This window comes from Leopardus geoffroyi, chromosome D2, assembly GCF_018350155.1.
Source record: "Leopardus geoffroyi isolate Oge1 chromosome D2, O.geoffroyi_Oge1_pat1.0, whole genome shotgun sequence".
Lineage (NCBI taxonomy): Eukaryota > Metazoa > Chordata > Mammalia > Carnivora > Felidae > Leopardus > Leopardus geoffroyi.
Genome location: NC_059334.1, coordinates 55156869 through 55177027, shown reverse-complemented (window position 1 = coordinate 55177027; position 20159 = coordinate 55156869). Strand labels below are relative to the sequence as shown.

Sequence of the window (20159 nt, the reverse complement as noted above, 5' to 3'; positions counted from 1 at the left end):
TATACAGGGCAAGCTCAGAACTCAAGACTCACAGAGAATCAGGCATACAACTCAGAGGTGGCCAGAGGAAGACAATGGCCCTTGGTTAAGACCACTTCTCACCATAAGTTAACTAACTTGGGTTTAAATTTAAAAAAAAAAAAAAAAACAAAAAAAACCCAACTTCATGAAACTATTTTAAAAAAAAGACCACTCCTCAAGGTGGCCCATCACCTGCCTGGGGGATGGGAGGCTCCCACAGTCCCCAGCGGGCAGGAGGGAGAGAGACAAAGGCAGGGACCGGCAGCAGTGGACAGGGCTGGTGGCTGGCTTCCCGTCCCTGCACGGCAGCCAGTGCAGGTGACCAGCTGATGCGTCTTTCTACTTCCGTTTTGACCTTCCCTCAATCTTTGAGCTTCATTGATGTGACTGACTCTGCTTCCAGCTGGGGACCTGAGCACCCCAAGTGCCCCCCGCCCCCCACCGGCAGGCTGACTGGGAAAGGGAGAGAAAGAGGAGAGGGAGAGGTAACCTGGCGGGATTACCCCTATAATTACCCAGATGCCTGTTTTCTTTTTAAGAGGGAACGTGAACGAATTACACAGTGGGTGGGAGGGCAACGAGGGAGTAAATGTCATTGGCACAACTCACTTGCACTTAGAGAAGTGGCTTCAGCCCTACAGACAAAGTGGTTAGATTTGCTGAGAAAGACTGCTGAGAGCCGCTGCTGGGAGGTGGCCTGGCGGGCTGGGTAGCACAGAGCTCTGTCACCCACAGGTTACAACCTGCTTGCGCACAGACCCGTAGACCTATCCATCTGCATCGGTAAACTGTCCATCCTTCTGATGTTTGCTCTTTGGCCCCGTTGGGCGCACTGTCCCTCTTCCCTAGAGGTTGGCAGCTTCTGGAAAAGCAATTGAGCCTGAGAAACAAGGTTGATCTGGGTCCAGGAGGCTGGGCTGCCATTTCCCTGGCACACCCCTGGGAGGTCCTGCCACTCTGTAGGGTACCCTGTGACCCCGTAGGAGCAGAGAGGGTGCAGCAAATTGATCCCTTTGGCAATTGCCCTTCACTTCCCTCACACCGGCTGAGCCCTGGCCCTGTGCCACGCACTGATCAGGGTCAAGAACGTACTGGTGAACAAGACCGGCCAAGGCCCTGTCCTCATGGGGCTCACTGTCTAGGGGGAGAGGGACAATAAGGAAACAGATGCACGTAGGATTCATAGGACGAGGGTGAGAAACAACGTGGGGGAAGATGCCGTAGAGTGAAGAGGGTGACGGCGGGGGTGGGCGGGTTGTTTTCAGTTGGGGACCGGGAGCCCTCTCTGAGGAGGGACATCTGAGCAGAGACAGGAGGGAAACATGGCAGCCATGTGGCGATCTGGAGGGAGAGCACTCCAGGCACCGGGAGCAGTAAGTGCAGAGGGTCTAAGGCTGCCGTGTTCTGGAAACAGCGTGGAGGCTGGTGTGACTAGAGCCGAGCGAGCAAGGGGTGGCAGGCCGTGTGCTTGCAGAGGGGAGCAGATCACATCCTCCAGGGCCTTTCAACTTTACGTAATGAATGTTTATGCCAAAGAAGATGAATTTGATTAAACTTGTCTTTTGTTATTAGAACTGTAAATATTTGGTTCTAAGTCAGATGAGACACTTGGAGCCACGTCACAACACCGTGCAGTTCTTGTGTTTAATACGTCACGTGGCCTCTGTTTGGAAATAAGACTGTCCCAGGCAGAGGATGGCAGTGCAGGGGCCAGTGATGAGGGTGGTCCATGGTGCCGGTCGGTGGCGGTGGCTTGGACACGCGGCGGAGGTGGGGGGTGCTGAGGACCGGGGTCGGGACAGACTTTGCAGGTAGAGCTGACTAGGGTCTCCCTCCCTGTCACCCCTTCTGACACCAGGCAGCAGAGACTCCTCACTGGACAGGCCTTGGGGGGAAGCAGCCCCAGCTCAACCTGTCCTGTCCTGGGGAGCCATCCTATCCTGTCCCGGGGAGGCATCCTGTCCCGGGGAGCCATCCTGTCCCAGGGAGCCATCCTTTCCTGCCCTGGGGAACCGAGCTCAGGCCTCAGCCCCTCCCTCACATTGGAACAGCACTTTATTGAGAAGAATTTATGAGGCCTGTACTGAGGGGACCCAGCTGAGCTTTTAGTGGTCAGGTTGTGGTTGACATTTTTTCTCCTCTAAATTTTCTTTAGACATAATGTTGTTTATGTAATTAAGAAAGAAGCAGAGCTTTCCCATTCCATGGGATTAGGCCAAATAGTAATTGAATTACTGAAACTCTTGGAGAAGGTAGCCTCTTACTGCCTTGAAGCAGTACCAGCTCTGACTATAGACACCTCATACTACTGGTGGGAAGTCTGCGGCTGAGTTAAGAGAGGGCTTTGTCCAATGGGATCCTTTCTATCTACCCTTTGATTCAGGGGTGTCTCCACTTGGAAAGGGGTGCCTCGTGATTTTTTTCTAACTTCTGACATGTCCTAATGAATTTCCAAACATTCTTTACAGCTTAGACCATTCTCAGCCTCCAAGCGGACTCGTCATCGACAAAGAATCTGAAGTTTACAAGATGCTCCAAGAGAAACAGGAGTTAAATGAGCCCCCCAAGCAGTCCACCTCATTCCTGGTTTTGCAGGAAATCCTGGAGTCTGAGGAGAAAGGTAATCAACCCTGAGTGCATGCGTGTGGTCAGAGGCTCTTGGGCAAGGCCTGGGTGAGGGTCCATCTGGCTGAAACAAAGGGACTACGGTCTTGAGTGGGTGAAAGGGGCACGGTGTGCTTTGGAAAGCATGGCTTTTAAAATGCCAAGGGGCACCTGGGTGGCTCATTCGGTTGAGCGTCCAACTCTTGGTTCCAGCTCAGGTCATGATCTCACAGTTCATCGGTTTGAGCCCTACCTTGGGCTCTGTGCTGATAGTGCAGAGCCTGCTTGGGATTTCTCTTTCCCCCCACCCTGCCCCTCCCCTCCCCGGCTTGCTCTCGCTCTCTCAAAAAATAAATAAACATTAAAAAATTAATTAAAAAAAATGCTAAAAGCTCTGAGAGAGGGGTCCCTGGGTGGCTTAGTCGGTTGAGCGTCCGAATTCGTCTCGGGTCATGATCTCGTGGTTCGTGAGTTCAAGCCCTGTGTCAGGCTCTGTGCTGACAGCTCAGAGCCTGGAGCCTGCTTTGGATTCTATGTCTCCCTCTCTCTCTGCCCCTCCCCCACTCGCAGTCTGTCTCTCTGTCTCTCAATGATAAAAAAAAAACATTTAAAAATAATAAATAAATAAATAAATAAATAAATAAATAAATAAAAGCTCAGAGAGAGAGAGAGAGAATGCATGGGCTCCCAAGCACACCTGGCCAGGTGTTCTCTGTCACATGAGTTTTAGGAGGCTGACGTCAGGGTGAGCTTGAGTGTTGTGGGAACCTGTTCTTCTTTCCTTTGGCCATTTGTTGGGCTCGAGCCCATGCTGCTGCGGTGGCTGACACGTGACTGGGTGAAGGCCGTGGGCCGTGACAAGCAGAATGAAAAGGAAGCAGCAACACGGAGCTGGGTGCTGCTGGGCTTTTACTCTGGGCGGTGCATTTGTTCTTGCTTTAGGGTAGGTGGACTCCCGAGAGCCAGAGAGCCCTGGTTTGGCCCCATCCTCCCCGCGTGACCTTAGACAAGTCTCCGAACCTTTCCAGGCCTGTTTTCTCATCTGTCAGTCGGGGACAGAAGCCCTCTCGTCTAAGGCTGGTGTGAGGATCCAATGTCATAAACCGCACAGACACCTGCTACATGACCGGCATGCAGTGGGTGCTTCGTGCCCATGATTCTGTTTGCAAACCTCATCAGCAGGTGCCAGGCCAGCCTTAGCTTGTCCAGGGAGCAAGCTCTGATGCCTGAGGACCCAGGGCCACCCGTGTGGCTCTGCAGGCCTCGGGAGACAGCCTTTGCATTGCAGATGTCATAGACTGTGTATACAGACAGCTTTCAAGCAGATAGCACTAAAGCTATCTTTAACAATTACAGTCTATTATGAGAAGGCTTGGACAGATGGTGTCGCTGGCAAACGGTGCTTTTTCTTCTATCTCAGGAAAGTGACCTGGGAGCCGCAGCCCCTGCCCTGCCCACCTCCCTGGTGGTTATTCACAAGCACTCTTCCTGATTCTCCTGTCAGCCTAGCCATGAATGACTTTTCTGGAGGCTTGGGTTTTGCACCCCTTCCTGATCTCTGTGCTGCCCAGCCCCCCACACTCTGTCTCCCCTGCTTTCCCTGAGGCTCAGATGTCGCTGGAGCCCTGCTTTCCGTTGGTCTCTCTTCTTCTCCCCCAACCCCCACCCCATGTGTCCACCTGTGAAGAGAGAGTTGGTGATGCTGACGGTGAAACTGGCTTTACCGGCCCGAGGGAACACTTGCCTGTTCAGAGCTGAGCACCCTCTGTAAGAGTAACTTCCCTCCCCCAGAACCCCCCAGCCCCAAACGCAGGTGTGGCTTCTTGGGAGTCCTGCCTGAGCTGAAAGTTCCCTACTGAACAAACCCAAACCCAGGCTTCCTCCCCATTTGGGTGGGTTCTTTCCCGAAATTGGTAATTTACAAGCACAGGAAGTTAGGGGGGCAAGTTCTCCTATTATGCTAAAAGGATATTGTTTTACCAGCAGTTTCCCCCTTTGCTTGTTGTACCTATGCATTTTGGAAGGAATGAGTCATATTCTGTATTAAGTTCCAGTATTAGGGCCAACTGACAAGTGACTTGGGGACCAACCCTAGAGAATGACAGTTTTGTCAAAACATGAGAAACCACAATTTATTCTACTCTCTGAGTAAGTGGGTGCAAACCCCTTCAGTTAAGAGAGGAAAAGTTAGTCCATTCCAGCCCAGACAAAGACCTAGACACTGCAGAACTCATCTAGTCAAACGCCTTCATGTCCCAGAGAAGGACCTAAAGCCCAGGCTCACTCCTGATGTGTCAGCTCCATTGCTCATCATGATCTGGACTCCTTCCATGCAGTGGCTTCCATTCTCAAGGTTACCTCATGGCCCTAGTTGGCAGCTGGTGCTCCAGCCAGCACACCCACATCCAGGCACCATGGAGGAAGAAGGGCTAAGTGGAGCCTCCTCCTTTCAGACAAGCCAGCTTTTTCTTTTCCAGAAGTCCCACACTAGTATTCCATTTAATTTGACCAGAATTTAGTCACATGACCACATCTCGTAGCAGGAGAATCAGAATTATAGTTCTTTCCTTCCTGCGATGGTTATTCTTTTGCCTCAAAGAAATAAAAATTCAGTCTCTCCCATATCTCTTACTTATGTACTTGAATTAAATTTTCACTGAACGAAACACCATAAGTTCTAATTCATACATCCACTGCATTCAGAAGGCTCTCGGGAGGGAGCTCAAATGCCATCTTTTATCTGAGATGAAATGGTCAGAGCTCAGGGAAGTGAGGGCTACTCTCATTCAAGAAGGCTTGGGGTTCAGAAAGCAATGCCGCCCTACCAGCACTGGTGTCCAGGCCCTGCCTGTGACCCGCCTTGAGACCACAGGTAGGTTGTCCATCTCTCCAAGCCCTGGTTTCTGCACATGGCCAGGGAGGCTGATAATGGCTACTTCACAGATGGTCTAAAGCGTCAAGGGAAATGGTGCATGTCAGGTGCCAGGCCCTCCATCAGTGAGGCCCTCGTGGGAGGCTTGGCTGCGGTAGGGTTTGGTGATAAGCCTCCAAAAGATTCGCTGTGGGTCTTCTCATTTTGGGTGAAATTCAGCCTCTGAAGTACGAGAAAGGGTCCTGGGTTTCTCAGACTTCATCTTGCCCTGGATCAGATTCCAAATTTGCAGGGAGAAGGAGGATTTCCTTTTTTTTTTTTTAAACTGTGAACTGCAGCTAACACAAGATGTACTGTCTGAACCATATTTAAGTGTACACGGTGCCATTAGCTGCATCCATCCTGTTGGGTTGCCATCAGCACCACCCATCCACAGAAGCCCATCTTGTAAAACTGAAGCTTGGAACCCGTTCCGCGCTGCCTCCTTATCGCCCCCTCCCCCAGCCTTTGGACACCACCATTGTACCTTCTGTTTGCATGAGTCTGACTACTTCAGGCACTTCCTATGAATGGAATCCTACAGTATTTGTCTCTTGTGACTGGCTTCTCTCACTTAGCATAATGTCCTCAGGGTTCACGTGTGTTGTAGCGGGTGTCAGCATTTCCTTCCTTTTTAAGGCTGAGCTTTCTACGATATGTATGCAGCGAATCTTGTTTGTCATCCATCCGTCCACTTAAGAGGACTTGAAATGAGAGGAGACTTGGAAGGAGGCATCAAGGACTGAGAAAGTACAGTGGGCACCAGAGGCTTCAAGATGAGAAAGCTGGAGATTTGCTCAGCAAGTGTCTAGGTGCTAGGTTAAGGACCATGAATTTGGTTCTTTGGAAATGTGGAGCCATGGAAGGTGGTTGAGCAGTGAAGTGGATAGAAAAAAAAGCTGTGCTTTTATTCAACCCATTTTCACTTTTTTTCCAGAAAGCTTGGACAGTGCCAGTTTCACTGGAAGAAGAGAAATTTGGAAATTTTTATAGCTTACCAGAGTCCAAAGGGAGCTAATATTTTTACCGTAAGCTAGTTGAAAAAGACAAAGTGAAATTTCTTTGAGTTTGCAGTGCTGGCTGGATAAGTGAGAGAAGAAGACGGAGCCAGCAGATGGTGCTGCAGGGCCAAACAACCCTGAAGGCTGGCTTTGTCCAGCACACAGCTGCCTCTCCTCCCCCTGTGCTGTTTCCTCCCTTTGCCCCTCCCTCCCTCCTTTCCTCCCTCCCCCCAACTTCCTTCATTTTTTTAAGTTCTCTCTATACCCAACTTGGTGCTCGAACTCATGACCTTGACATCAAGAGTCCCATGTTCTGCTGACCGAGTCAGCAGATGGAATGCATTATGTGAAAAACAGCCCCATCGTGTGAGACCATGACCTCACTGAACTGGTTCCCTGGGCACAGTTTCCCTTCCAAGCCATTGGGGTGCCCAGAGACACCGCATGTCCTTCCTTCACAGGGTAGGCGGAACCCCGGGTGGCTCTAGCAACAGGGGCCCGCAGATGAGGGAGAAGCCTCTTTGGGATGCTTAGAGGTATGAAGCTGGCCACCCAGGCCCTTCTGAGATCCCCAGAGGGAGCCAGGATTAGAGTGACAGGAGGGAGGCTTTGCCTTGGGTACAGAATTTAAGGGAGCACCACAAAAACTCAACAGCCAAGACAAAAATTATACTTTAATGCAATATTTTTTTTTTAATTTTTTTTTTCAACATTTATTTATTTTTGGGACAGAGAGAGACAGAGTATGAACGGGGGAGGGGCAGAGAGAGAGGGAGACACAGAATCGGAAACAGGCTCCAGGCTCTGAGCCATCAGCCCAGAGCCTGACGCGGGGCTCAAACTCACGGACCGCGAGATCGTGACCTGGCTGAAGTCGGACGCTTAACCGACTGTGCCACCCAGGCGCCCCAATGCAATATTTTTTAAAATCACAATTAATGCAGAAAGTATAATAAAGTCAGGACTGTGGCCAAGGAAGGAGGAAGGTTTGGAAAGGCAAAAGGGGACTTTGGACTTAGGATAAGCAAAGTGCCAAAGGCCGCTAATGGGGCAGCACCAAGCCTTCCCGAAGCCTATTTATAGAGCTTATGGCCGAAAACAGCGGAAACCCTGGAGCCTCCTAACATCTGCCCCTTCTCATGTGTTGCCAGATGGACGTCTGTGTTGATCAGTTCCCGGCACTGATGGGGGAACCCCGAGAGACCATGCCATCAACACCCATGATGGGGCCTTTAAGACAGGCTGCTTTCAAATATTCCCTCTTGCTGTTCTCTGTAAGGTGACAAAATATCCCAGGCTAGCTGTCAGGCTGCATCAGACAGCAGTGGGCTGCAGCAGCCAATGCATTTCTTGTTCCTGTTACAGTAGGGCTGCTGGTTGGGCCCGGCCTGGCTCCAGGAGTCCTCCCATCCCAGAGCCCAGTAGGGGGAGGTGTCACTCTCTGGAGCTTGCCGTTTTTCGGGCAGAGGCCGGAAGCTCCAGGGGACAGGACCAAACCACCCAAATGCACCTCATGCTTCGCCCAGAACAGGGCTCACATCTGCTCACATTTCCCTTGGCCGGAGCGAGTCATGTGGCCAAACCTGAGGCCCATGGGGCAGGGCATATACTCCACGGAGAGTGGGGTTTCTCGGTTTGGTGCTGTTGACATTTGGGGCCAGATAAATCCTTGTGGTGGGGCTGTTGTGTGCATTTCAGGACAGTTAGCAGCATCTCTGGCCTGGACCCATTGGATGCCAGAAGCACTGCCCTCCAGTTGTGATGAGCAAAACTGATCCCTAGGGGACAGAATCACCCACCCCCCCACCCCAGTAGAGATCTACTGACCTAGATGCATGGTAAGGGTAGGGAGGGTATAGATAATTGTAAACAAAATAAACAGCCTACCATCCCAGCCAATTATAAATGCCCCGTACTTGAATTCCTCTCAATTTTTGGTTCAGAAGCACCAGTCAATATGTGGGGACTCATTTTCTAAAAGGACGAGAGAAACAGGGCCCTCATTTGTCAGCTCAGGATTGCCCAGCCTGGCTACAGCTATAGGATGACTCTTACCTCCTCACCTTACATGAGAACCATTTTTTTTTTTTTTTTTTTGCTCTTGTGTGGTTCTCAAAGTGTGGTTCCTGGACCAGCAGCAGCAGCGAGCTTGTTAGAAATGCAAATTCTTAGGCCCTACCCCAGGCCTACTGACTTAGAAACTCGGCATGGGACCCAGCGAGCTGCATTTTAGTGAGTTCTCCAGATCACTCTGATGCACAGTAAAATTTGAGAAGAGCTGCTTTAGTCTGAAGAAGTGAGTTTTAACCAGGGACATATAGAGTAGGATCTCCTGGGGCACCTGCACCTGGAGATGTTTGGTCAGCAGCTCTGGCTACGAGCCTGGCCTGTGAATTTTAGGAAGTCTCTTCTGGTGCCTGGGATGTTCACAGATGCCTGTTCAGAACCACTGGTGTAGAGATTTCTATGGCTTCTTGGGCCAAAACATGTCAGACTAGGGTGGGGACTAGCGAGCATTTGTCATGGCATTTCACCACTCACTTCTGCGTTTTTACTGAACCTCTGCTATTTGCCAAGCCCAAGGCTAGGCTCTGTGGAATCTTGCCAAGTATGTAAAACAGGGTCATGGTCCACTAATTTGCAGTCCAGTCACAGAGATGTGTAAATAGCTGACGAACGACAATACTGCCAGCCGAATAGATGGCAATAATAGTAATATTAATAGCTTGCCATTGTTAATAGAAGCCACGATAGAGGGCTCTGAAGGCGTGATGAACTGGGCTGCGGTTAGGCACCCATCAACTGGGGGCTTCAATTATCCATCCAGGGCTGACTGCAGGGAGGTTGTTGTCTCTGCTCTGTAGCAGGTGGTTTTTATCTGGCTGCTTATAGATAGATGCTCTACTGGAATGACTTTGTACCACTTGTGAGGTGGGTTTCTTTCTTTTTTAAGTTTATTTGTTTTGAGAGAGAAAGCACGAGTAGGGAAGGGACAGAGAGAGAGGGAAAGAGAATCCCAAACAGGCTGGGCGCTGACAGCACAGAGCCTGACACAGGGCTCGAACCCACGAACTGTGAGCTCATGACCTGAACTGAGGCCAAGAGTCAGATGCTTAACCGATTGAGACACCCAGGCACCCCCTTGTGATGTGGGTTTATTTTGGCATCTAAATACATTGTCTTTTGATTATCAGATAATGTTTTTATTTACTTATTCCAACTGTGTCAGTCATTTTTAAGTTCCCATATCAGTATATGCATGCATTTAATCAAAATGAACTATCATTTGTTTCAGGGCTTTGTGCCATGTACTGTGGAAAGGCTTTGTATTTTTTAATTTTTTTGTACCACTGTGGAGGGAAAAATGATCTCCTGTTTTATAGAAAAGGAAATTGGGAGGCCAGAGAGATTAAGCAACTTGCCCAGGGCCACACAGCAGAGTCAGATCTGTTTGATTGCAGTGCCCAGGAACTTGCTGGAACGTATGCATAAGTGACTCTGAAAGAACTAAATGAAACTTCTGCAGTCCCACCCTTCCTGGCCAACCCAAGTGTTTTCCTCCTTGTAGGGGACCCCAACAAGCCCTCAGGTTTCAGAAGTGTTAAGGCTCCGGTCACCAAAGTGGCTGCATCTATTGGAAACGCCCAGAAGTTGCCCATGTGTGACAAATGCGGCACCGGCATCGTGTGAGTACCTGCCTTCCCCGGGCGTGGGAGGCCCTGCAGATTGGGTAAAGCAAGAAAATGCGGCAGGTGCCGGACGTTGTGCATTTTGGGTGTGATGGGGAGAAAGTCCCGCCTGGAAAATGGAACAGAGAGGCCAAGGAGGCCTTGGTCCAGAGCCAGGTGTACAGGTTTCCCTTGGCCACGGACCCCTCACAGTGTGAACGTGTAAACCCAGGAAGGGGTGCTCTGTCGGAGCGGGAGGGTTTCAAGAGGAATGTCTGAGACCCCAGGAATGAGCAGCTGCTTTATGAGTGGAGGCCCATTCTGAGGCCCTGACCCGCCCTCTGATGGGCCTCGGGGAAGGACGCCCCGGCCGCAGTGCCTCCTTCAGGTGCCTGTCACTAACGGAGCCCTGTCCTGCCTCCCTCCTGCAGCGGTGTGTTTGTGAAGCTGCGGGACCGTCACCGCCACCCTGAGTGCTACGTGTGCACTGACTGTGGCACCAACCTGAAACAGAAGGGCCACTTCTTTGTGGAGGATCAGATCTACTGTGAAAAGCACGCCCGGGAGCGGGTCACACCCCCTGAGGGCTACGACGTGGTCACCGTGTTCCCCAAGTGAACCGGCAGACCTGCACCTGTCGCGACTTGTCCTCTCGCTGCCCTGGCCCTCTCCTCCCCTCCGAGTTCTTGCCAACTTTGGTGTTATCCCTGCTCGTTAAACACCACGTCTGCCTGCCTCTGCTAACTGACTCGCTGGCCCTGTGACACCTGCTTGTATGATTAACAGGAGGCTGTTTCGTTCGGTGGCCCCCTTGCCAGCATCCCGGGCTCTTCTCTTCGCCTCGGTTCATCTCTGCTGCAAATGGACATCAGCCAAATTGGAACCAAACCAAATTTAATATGTGTGACGTTGATTTTGTTTTTACTCAATAAATTTATAGACACCGAGGCGGTGTGGCGTTCTCTATCATTTGACCATGTGCTCTGTTTCCTGTCTGAAGCCAGATGGGATTTCCAAGGCCTCTCTCCTCTTATTTTGGGCTTTCCCAAAACAAATCTCTGACATTTGCAGGCCTTTTGCCTCCAGGTGTGAGAAATTTGACATCTGAATGAGCCATAGTCTCACCTTTCTTGGAAGCTTGCTCCAAATTCTCTTTCTCTGATGCTACTATAAGATCAACCTCGTTATGTTGTAATGAAATGATGTTTTCTTTTATATCTGGCTGTTCTGGGACTTATCTGAGGAAATGAGTGCTTCTCAAATAATAGATGGAGAGCTTTACCAGTTGACCTTGAATATTCCCTGAGTCCCTCTCCAGCTGGTTGCTGCCACTAAGCCCCTCTCCTTTGTTTGTTTGGGGTTTTTTTAGTGCTTATTTATTTTTGAGAGAGAGAGAGAGAGAGACAGGGACAGAGGATGAGTGGGGGAGGGGCAGAGAGAGAGGAAGAAAGAATTCGAAGCAGGCTCCAGGATCCGTGCTGTCGGCACAGAGCCCAAAGTGGGGCTCGGACCCATGAACTGTGAGATCGTGACCTGAGCCGAAGTTGGACACTCAACCGACTGAGCCACCCACGTGCCCCAAGCCCCCCTCCTTTCTGGAGGGACGCAAACTCAGGATAGATCTCACGTAGGTGTTAAACTCAGGATGGGGCGCCTGGGTGGCGCAGTCGGTTAAGCGTCCGACTTCAGCCAGGTCACGATCTCGCGGTCCGTGAGTTCGAGCCCCGCGTCGGGCTCTGGGCTGATGGCTCAGAGCCTGGAGCCTGTTTCCGATTCTGTGTCTCCCTCTCTCTCTGCCCCTCCCCCGTTCATGCTCTGTCTCTCTCTGTCCCAAAAATAAATAAACGTTGAAAAAAAAAAAAATTAAACTCAGGCACCTCTTGGTAGTCTGTGGAATTTGAATGGCTGGTAGACAAGTTCAGCAGCTACAGCCTGAGAAGGGCCTGGGACCGGTGGTGGTCCTGCCATCAGGTAAGCCTCAGATGCTCAGAGTCGCTAGGTGAGGGTGAAGGGAAATAGACCGAGGTAATGATGCTAAGTTACCAACTTCGGGGGCAGGGGCTGTTTATCCCACTGACCTTCCCTAAGCTTCCCGCAGGGAAGGCTGGCCCACCAGAACCTGGGAGGGGCGGCCTCGAGGAGTCGCATGAAGATTTCTCCGAAGCTGACAGTGTCACATCACTTGGATACCCCTTCAGAACCCGAGGACTTGGTCCCCGAGTTGCCATCGGAGGGCCACGTCCATCAGCTGAAGAGCGCTCCCTTTCCCAGGTGGTCCAGTGCCTGGAGAGGCAGGCATATCCGGGCCCCGAGCCCTGGACAGCTTTGAAGGGGTCCGTCGAGACCTCCCTCTAGGCTGTACGTAGCCAACTTCTCCCCCCGCCTCCCCTCCCCAGGTCTTGGTCCCAAGGGCACCCCTCATAAACTTTCCTTACGCTGATCCCTGGGTCACAGTTTACTTCCCGGGAAAACACTTCTGACAACCATGACAGAAACTTTGGATTTTTTTTTTTTTTTTCTGAGGTGGGATTTATTTGGAGAGTTTTTTTCACAGGGACGTACCTTAAACTGACTTACCCGTTTAAATGGTTGATTTGCATTCCATGTCAAAAATTCACCATAGTGGGCAGAAGTATAAACAGACCAGGTAGGAGGCTACTGCCCCAGTCCAGGTAAGGAATGGAAAGACTGGCACAGGGGGTGGGGGTGGGAGTGGTGGGAAGTCACTGGATTCGAGACAGATTTTACTTTATTTATTTTCATTTTATTTTAGAGAGGGAGAGGGGCAGAGGGAAAGAGCATCTTAAGCAGGCTCCACACTCAGCACGGAGCCTGAGATGGGGCTTGATCCCACAACCCTGGGATCATGACGTGAGCTGAAATCAAGAGTCAGACACTCAACCCAGCTGAGCCACCCAGACACCCCTGAGACAGATTTTAAACGTAGAGCAGACTGAGTCAGGCTGTTCTCCTCCTGCCAGACGCCAAAGAGTTTCTCCCCCATGATGGGCCACTAAGGCAGACTTTTCAGCTCTGCGGACCCCATTGTTCTATGCCCGGAGCTCGGAATGGCAGGAGAAAGGAGTGTGGCAGGTGTGGCCAGGTGTCCCCAGTCCCTTGGGCATGTGCTGAAGGTTGGCTCCCTCACCTGCTTCCCTCTTCTACCCCCAAGAGCCCTGTTCTAGAGGAAAGAGTAACATCTAGAAAGTACATCAGGTATAACGGTCCCTTACATTGATGGCACTTTCCATATTACAAAATGCATTTATATTTGTTGCTCTGCGAGCATCACAAACCATACCAATGGGCAATTTCATAGGTGGGGAACCAGGGACTTGGTGCAAGTGAGAAATAGAATGTATAGGGTCGTGAGAAAACACGTGCAGTGGGTTACAGGGAACACTGTGGTTTCTGCTCTGTGGGCGAGTGCCTGTGGTCAGGGTCTGAGAGCATCAGGGGATTTGTTGTAGTGGTTAGGTCGTGGCTGACTGCCCTCCTCCCTCTAAATACTCTCTTGATGCCATGTCACTGAATCAATTTGAAAAGAAGTAAAGCATTTCTGTCCAATGGGACTAAGCCAACAAGGAACTGAATTGCCGAAACTGTTTGGCAGAAGACACACGTTGCATTGAAGCAGCAGCCGCTTCTGGTGACAAATATACCTCGAAACCTTGGCAAACCATCTGTTGAATTTAAGAGAGGGTTTACTGCATTGTGATTACCTGTGTATATCCTGAGATCTGTGTCTAATATTTACCAGAGAGGAACGCATGGTGAATTATTTCTGACTTCTGACACATAACGAATTTCCATACGCTCTTCCCAGATTGAAGCATTGTCCTCTCGGCAACCTTGGCATAGGCCAAGAATCTGAGGTTTATGAGATGCTACGGAGAAGCAGGAGCTAGAAAAATAGTCCACCCCATTCCAAGCTTCTGCAGAAAGTCCTGGAGCCTGAGGAGAAAGGTGACCCGTCCTGTATGCCGTCGGAGGCTGTTGGTCAAGGCCGGGCGTGTGGATCAGTCATTGCTGAAAGACAGGTGCGCAGAGCCTAGCGGCGGGAGGAAAGAGCACAGTGTGGGCCATTAAACACTGATAATAAAATAATCTAACTTTGCCTTCGTGCCTTGGTCTGTGTTACAGAAGCTGCAGATCTGGCTGTTTCCTGTCCCGTGTGCACCGTGTGGCTGAGGGCTGGGTAAATTATCTTGTGGTGGGATTTTGTCGGTTTGTCCCTCAGCCCCCCCTTGATTTGATGTGAGCCCATAGATCCCAGTCCTACAGTGACTGGTGGGCACAGGTAGGCAAAGGCCAAGGGCAACGGACAGACTGAAGCAAAATGAGCCACCAACAGAATGAACCCGGGCTGTGGGCTTCACCGTGCAGCCGAGGAAATGGCATTTTATTTTTGCGCCCAAGTGTGTTTGGCAGGTTGGAATCCTGCTTTTACGCAAGGCTTTCTCTTCTTCTCCCCACGTGGGTGAGACCTCCCCGCTGAGAGGGGTCTGAGTACCTGGTGACTCTGCTGGGGAGGGACCTGCCTCAGCCAGCCTTCCAGTCCCCTGGGCTCCTCCCATGCTGGAAGGGACTGGGATTTTTTCCCAGGGTGACCGGGTCTAATGCTCCTAGCTGTGGAACTTAGCCAAGTTACTCACCCTTCTTGAAGTAGCGACCCTGCGTCATTTTCTCCTCTGTTTTCCATCAGTCTGTTTTCTTTTTGGTTTCTGTTTGACTTCTGTAGTAATCTTTATTATTTCCCTCTTCCTCTTTGCCTTAGAGTAGTTTGATCTTCTTTTTCTCATTATTTCATGGTGGACATTTAGAACATTGGTTTGACACTTTTTCTAATGTAAGCATTTAATGGTGTGTATTTCCCTGTAAGTACTTCTTCCGCTGCAGGCCACAAATTTGATACACTACAGCTTTTTTATTTTCGTTCATTTCAAAGTAGTTGCCAATTTCTCCTGGGATTTCTTCTCTGACCCCTGGAATATTTAGAAGCATTGCGCTTAGTATCTATTTAAAAATATTTTTTTTTAATGTTTATTCTTGAGAGAGAGAGACAGAATGTGAGCAGGCAAGAGGCAGAGAGAGAGGGAGACACAAAATCCGAAGCAGGCTCCAGGCTCTGAGTTGTCGGCACAGAGCCCGACGTGGGGCTTGAACTCACAAACCGCGAGATCATGACCTGAGCTGAAGTCGGACACTTAACTGACTGAGCCACCCAGATGCCCCATCGTTGTCCTTAATATCTAAATATTTGGTGGTTTTCCAGCTATCTTTCTGTTTTTGATGTCTAATTCAATTCCACTGTGAGTTGGAATTAAATTCTTTTCAGTTTCTTTTGTAGCCCAGATCATAGTCTAGACTGGTGAACATTCTATATGTATTTGAAGAGAATGTATATTCTGCTATTTAGGATGGAGTGTTTTATAAACTAAATTAGGTCAAGCTAGTTAATAGTTTCAAGGTAATTAGGCTCATGTCTTCTATCTTCTTACTGAGATTTTCTGTCTACTTGTTCAATCATTTAGTGAGAGTGGACACTTGAAATTTCTAGTTATAATATATGAATTCATCTAGTTCTATTGGTTTGGTTTTATATCTTTTAAAGTTTTTATTTAAGTAATCTCCACACCCAGCATGGGGCTTGAACTCATGACTCTGAGATCTAGAGTCGCATGCTCTTCTGACTGAGCAAGCCAGGTAGTCCTGGTTTTATATCTTTTTTTTTTTTATTATTGGTTTTTTAAATGATTATTTATTTTTGAAGGAGGGAGGGAGAGAGAGAGAGAGAGAGAGAGAGAGAGAGTGTGTGTGTGTGCACGGAATCCCAAGCAGGCTTCGTGCTGTCAGTGCAGAGCCCAACATGGTGCTTGATCCCACAAACTGAAATCATGACCTGAGCCAAAGTCAAGAGTGGGAGGGACTCTTAACTGACTGAGCCACCCAGGCACCCTGGTGTTATATCTTTTAAAGCTCTGCTTTAGGTACATATACATTTAAGGTTCTTATATTTTGTAATGAGATAACTCCTTTGTGATTATGAAATGAACATGTTTATCTCTGGTAATATTCCCTGTTCTGAAATCTACTTGGATATTAAGCGAGCCATCCCAGCTTTCTTTGATCCGTGTTTGAATATTACATCTTTTTCCATCCTTTTAATTTTTCTGTGTCTATATATCTAGAGTTGGTTTTCTTTAGAAAGCATTTGTTTGACTCTTGCTTTTTCGCTCAGCCAGCCAATCTCTACCTTTTGGTTTTGACCATTTTTATTTCATTTAATTTTTTATGTCATTGGGTAAATGTCTGTCATCTTGCTATTGGTTTTCTCATAGTTTTGTTCTTTATTTTCTTTTTTACCTACATCCTTTTGGATCAGTTATTTCTTATGGTTCCATTTGATCTCAATTATTTATTAGCTCTATTTTTGTGTGTTGTTTTTTAGTGGTTTACAATTTATATCACCAACTTAATGTCAATGTTCAAGTAATAATATACTATATCAAGTATAGTATAAAAACCTTACAATCAAAGTACTGGGTGGCTCAGTCAGTTAAGTGTCTGACTTTAGCTCAGGTCATGATCTCACAATTCATGGGTTTGAGCCCTGCGTTGGGCTCTGTGCTGGCAGGTCAAACCTGGAGCCTGCTTTGGATTCTGTGTCTCCCTCTCTCTCTGCCCCTCCCCCACTTATGTTCCCTCTCTCCCTCTTTCTCTCTCTCTCAAAAGTAAATAAACATTTAAAAAAACCTTATAATAGCATATTTCCATTTCCTGTCTCCCATCTTTTACATTTTTATCATGTATTTTATTTCTACATGTGTTTAAACCCAACAGTAGTCTTTAAAAAAGATATGAAAATTACTCTATAATTTTCTAAATAATTTTATTTAAGTAATTCCCACATTACCCTTTCCAGTGGTCTTCATTCCTTCCTATATATCCATGCTTTCCTCTGGGAGCATTTTCCTTCAGCATGAATAATTTATTTTAGTCATAATCTTAATCAGTGTGGTCTGCCATGGTGAATTTACTTCATTTGGAACATCTGAAAATCTTTTTATGTAGCCATTTTTATTGAGGCATATTTTCAATATGTAATTTTATGTAATTAAAAAAAATCTATTATGAATTGATTATAAACACCAAAATGATATATGAGTATGAGGAATGATTGTTGTCTCTAATTATAGTTTTTTCTCTCAGCCTCTTTCTGACTTCCAGTATAGAGAATTATTTTATATGTGTAGTAGAAGTTTCACCTCCATTGCAGGGACCATGTAATATTTATCTTTATGGTCCCAAAGCCTCGTGCAGGACGTGGCATAGGTATAAGTGTGCTCAGTGAGGTTTTTTTGTCTGTCTGTTTGTTTGTTTGTTTGTTTATATGGGGGGGAGGGAGGGAGAGGGGGAGTAGGGGAGGGGGCAGAGAGAGAGAGGGAGAATCCAAAGCAGGCTCCAGGCTCCGAGCTGTCAGCACAGAGCCCAGCGCGGGGCTCAAACTCATGAGCCATGAGATCATGACCTGAGCTGAAGTCGGATACTTAACTAACTGAGGCACCTAGGTGCCCAAGTTTTTTTTTTTTTTTTTTTTTTTAATTAGGTAGATGAGGCCTCCTCTATTAAGCTTACTTTCCCTTCTTTCATCCATTCTATCTAGGAAAGCCATAATAAGTTATTTAACAATACTGCTGATTCAAATAGTTTTATTTTGGAGAGACTAAAGGAATGACAAGAATCGTGGACACTAACAATCACTGGAACTTCTTTGATTCTTTCTGGTCAAAATGGAACAGAACAAATGTGAACTAGGTTATAAGGCTCATCATTTTATTCTTTCTGGAGGCATTTAGGTGATTGGGCAAATACTACTATTTGGCAAGCATTTACAACAGCATGTACTATGTGTGTGGACCTACACTAAGCATCATGAGGGACTTTCAATCTTTTAAGGTTAGAGAATGATAAAACATGATCCCTGTTTGGTGAGTGGTAAAGGTGGAACTGAAGAAAGGCAGAACATACATACTCTTATGTCTTGGATGAAATAATCATAACTTTTAAGGAGCAGCATATGCAAAATACTGTGCTCTAAAGTGAAGCTATAATTGATGATTAAACATAGTGCACTTAAAAGAAGTGATGGCGTAAGTTGGCCGTGAAGGATGGGGAAGGGAATTCCGTATCTGGTGAGGACATGCCCAACTTTAGACAAGTGGATTGGCAAGGAGACTGGGTAGAGAGAGCAGAGGACTTTAAGTGGTTTGGCAAAAATGGGCTTTGGCCTGATAAGGAATTGGAGTTTGGTATGTATGGAGTGATCTGAATACTGAGTTAGCAATTTTTTATTTGATTCGATGGAAATTTGAGCAAGAACAGGGATGTGCTTGCAGGTGGTATTTGAGGGAAATTATGCAGGAGTTCCCTGGAGTGTTTTGAAATACAGTGAGGGGGTAGTTCAAGGGCCTGCTGGAGGTCTCTAATTTCTAGACCTAGTATCTGAGAGTCTGGATAATCATCATAGCCATGGAAATGCAGAGAAGATCACATGAAGATTGGGGCCCCTGGGTGGCTCAGTCGGTTGAGCATCTGAATTGTGATTTTGGCTCAGATCTTTGTCTCGGTTCGTGAGATGGAGTCCCACATTGAGCTCTGCACTGACAGTGCAAAGTCTTCTTAGGATCCTCTCTCTCTGCCCCTTCCCTGATCATGTGCATGCATGCATGCATGCTCGTGCTCTCTCTTTCTCAAAATGGGTAAATTAAAAAAAAAAAAAAAAGATTACATGAAGATTGTCGCTCTGTGTTCTCATGGATCTAGGAAGATAATCAGTTGGGCAAGTCCAAAGAAGCAAAAGGAGAAGAAAAACATTAAAAAGAAGGAATGGGGCGCCTTTGTGGCTCAGTTGGTTGAGCATCCAACTTCAGCTCAGGTCATCATCTCATGGTTTGTGAATTCAAACCCTGCATCAGGCTCACTGCTGTCAGTGCAGAGCCTGCTCCGGAAACTCTGTCTCTCTAAAAAATAAATAAACATTTTTTAAAAAAGAAGGAATAGATCAGATTGAGTGAGGAAGGTAGACACATGGGTGGCCTTTGGATGGGCTAAGAGGATTTGCTGGTGAGTCATAACTAAAGAGAGCAATTTAGAAGGAAGGAGATGATGGTGAGAGAAATTTCAGTAATGGAAGATCTTCTCTTTGAGAAGTTAAACCAAAGTGGGAAAGATCTGGGTGACAGATTTAAATAGTGGTTGGGTCAAGTGGAAAAAGTACATGGGAAGGGAATAAAGATACTTATTGATACATAAGTGTGAGTGCAAAGTTTTCACCGAAATGGGACAGGGAAGATTCTAGAACACATGGAAGAGAGGTACTCCCAGAAAGAAAAGGACATTTCTTCCTCCGAAATTACAATTGGTTTAATCATCTATTTTCTGTTACACTGGGTGGATTGGAGAAATTGGTTAGCGGGCAGGACCTAGGACCCTAAATGGGTAGAGTCTAGAAGGTCAAAAATAATGACATTCAAATAATTTCCTGTGGAATTTGGTCTGAACAACCAATTTCATGGGATCTGGATGAGGTGCAGTGATTTGGGTCAAGTAGCTGATTTAAGGAGCTGTAAGAAGAACCAAATTCCTTTCAGTATCTGTCCTTTTTTTCTATCCCTTAGGAATGGTTCTTAACCTTTTGGAGGCCATAGTTCTTTCTGGGAAGAATTCACTTGTATGCACCACTTGCTTTTTTTGCCCATTTTGATGGGCGTTATGGATGCTGTAAAGCCTCTTCATTACTCCCAGGATGAGGAGGGCTCCAAGTCCTCTGGTGTCTGAATTATCAGTAGCTATTGCCCCAGTACTGTATTTAAATATAACTTCATTGTTCTGGGCAACATTATTTTATTTTGATTCTAGCATAATTTTGATAGGCCAGGTATGAGAACCACT

The 20159-nt window shown here is 47.7% G+C and overlaps 2 protein-coding genes across 4 annotated transcripts in view; both read left to right on the top strand.

Moving 5' to 3' along the window:
• Positions 1-11152, top strand: part of PDLIM1 (PDZ and LIM domain 1) — a 48580-nt gene extending 37428 nt beyond the window's left edge. The window contains exons 5-7 of the mRNA XM_045438287.1: positions 2490-2641; positions 10106-10223; positions 10637-11152. Coding sequence (XP_045294243.1) covers positions 2490-2641; positions 10106-10223; positions 10637-10823 — 457 coding nt within the window. The 3' untranslated portion in view covers positions 10824-11152. The remainder of the gene's footprint in view (positions 1-2489; positions 2642-10105; positions 10224-10636) is intronic.
• A 1881-nt stretch (positions 11153-13033) lies between these two features.
• Positions 13034-20159, top strand: part of LOC123576853 (cytochrome P450 2C21) — a 48121-nt gene continuing 40995 nt past the window's right edge. For 2 of the 3 annotated variants that reach the window (XR_006701608.1, XM_045438285.1), the window contains exon 1: positions 13034-14403. The gene's annotated coding sequence lies outside the window, so the exon portion shown is untranslated. The remainder of the gene's footprint in view (positions 14404-20159) is intronic. The other variant, XM_045438286.1, reaches the window with a different exon arrangement.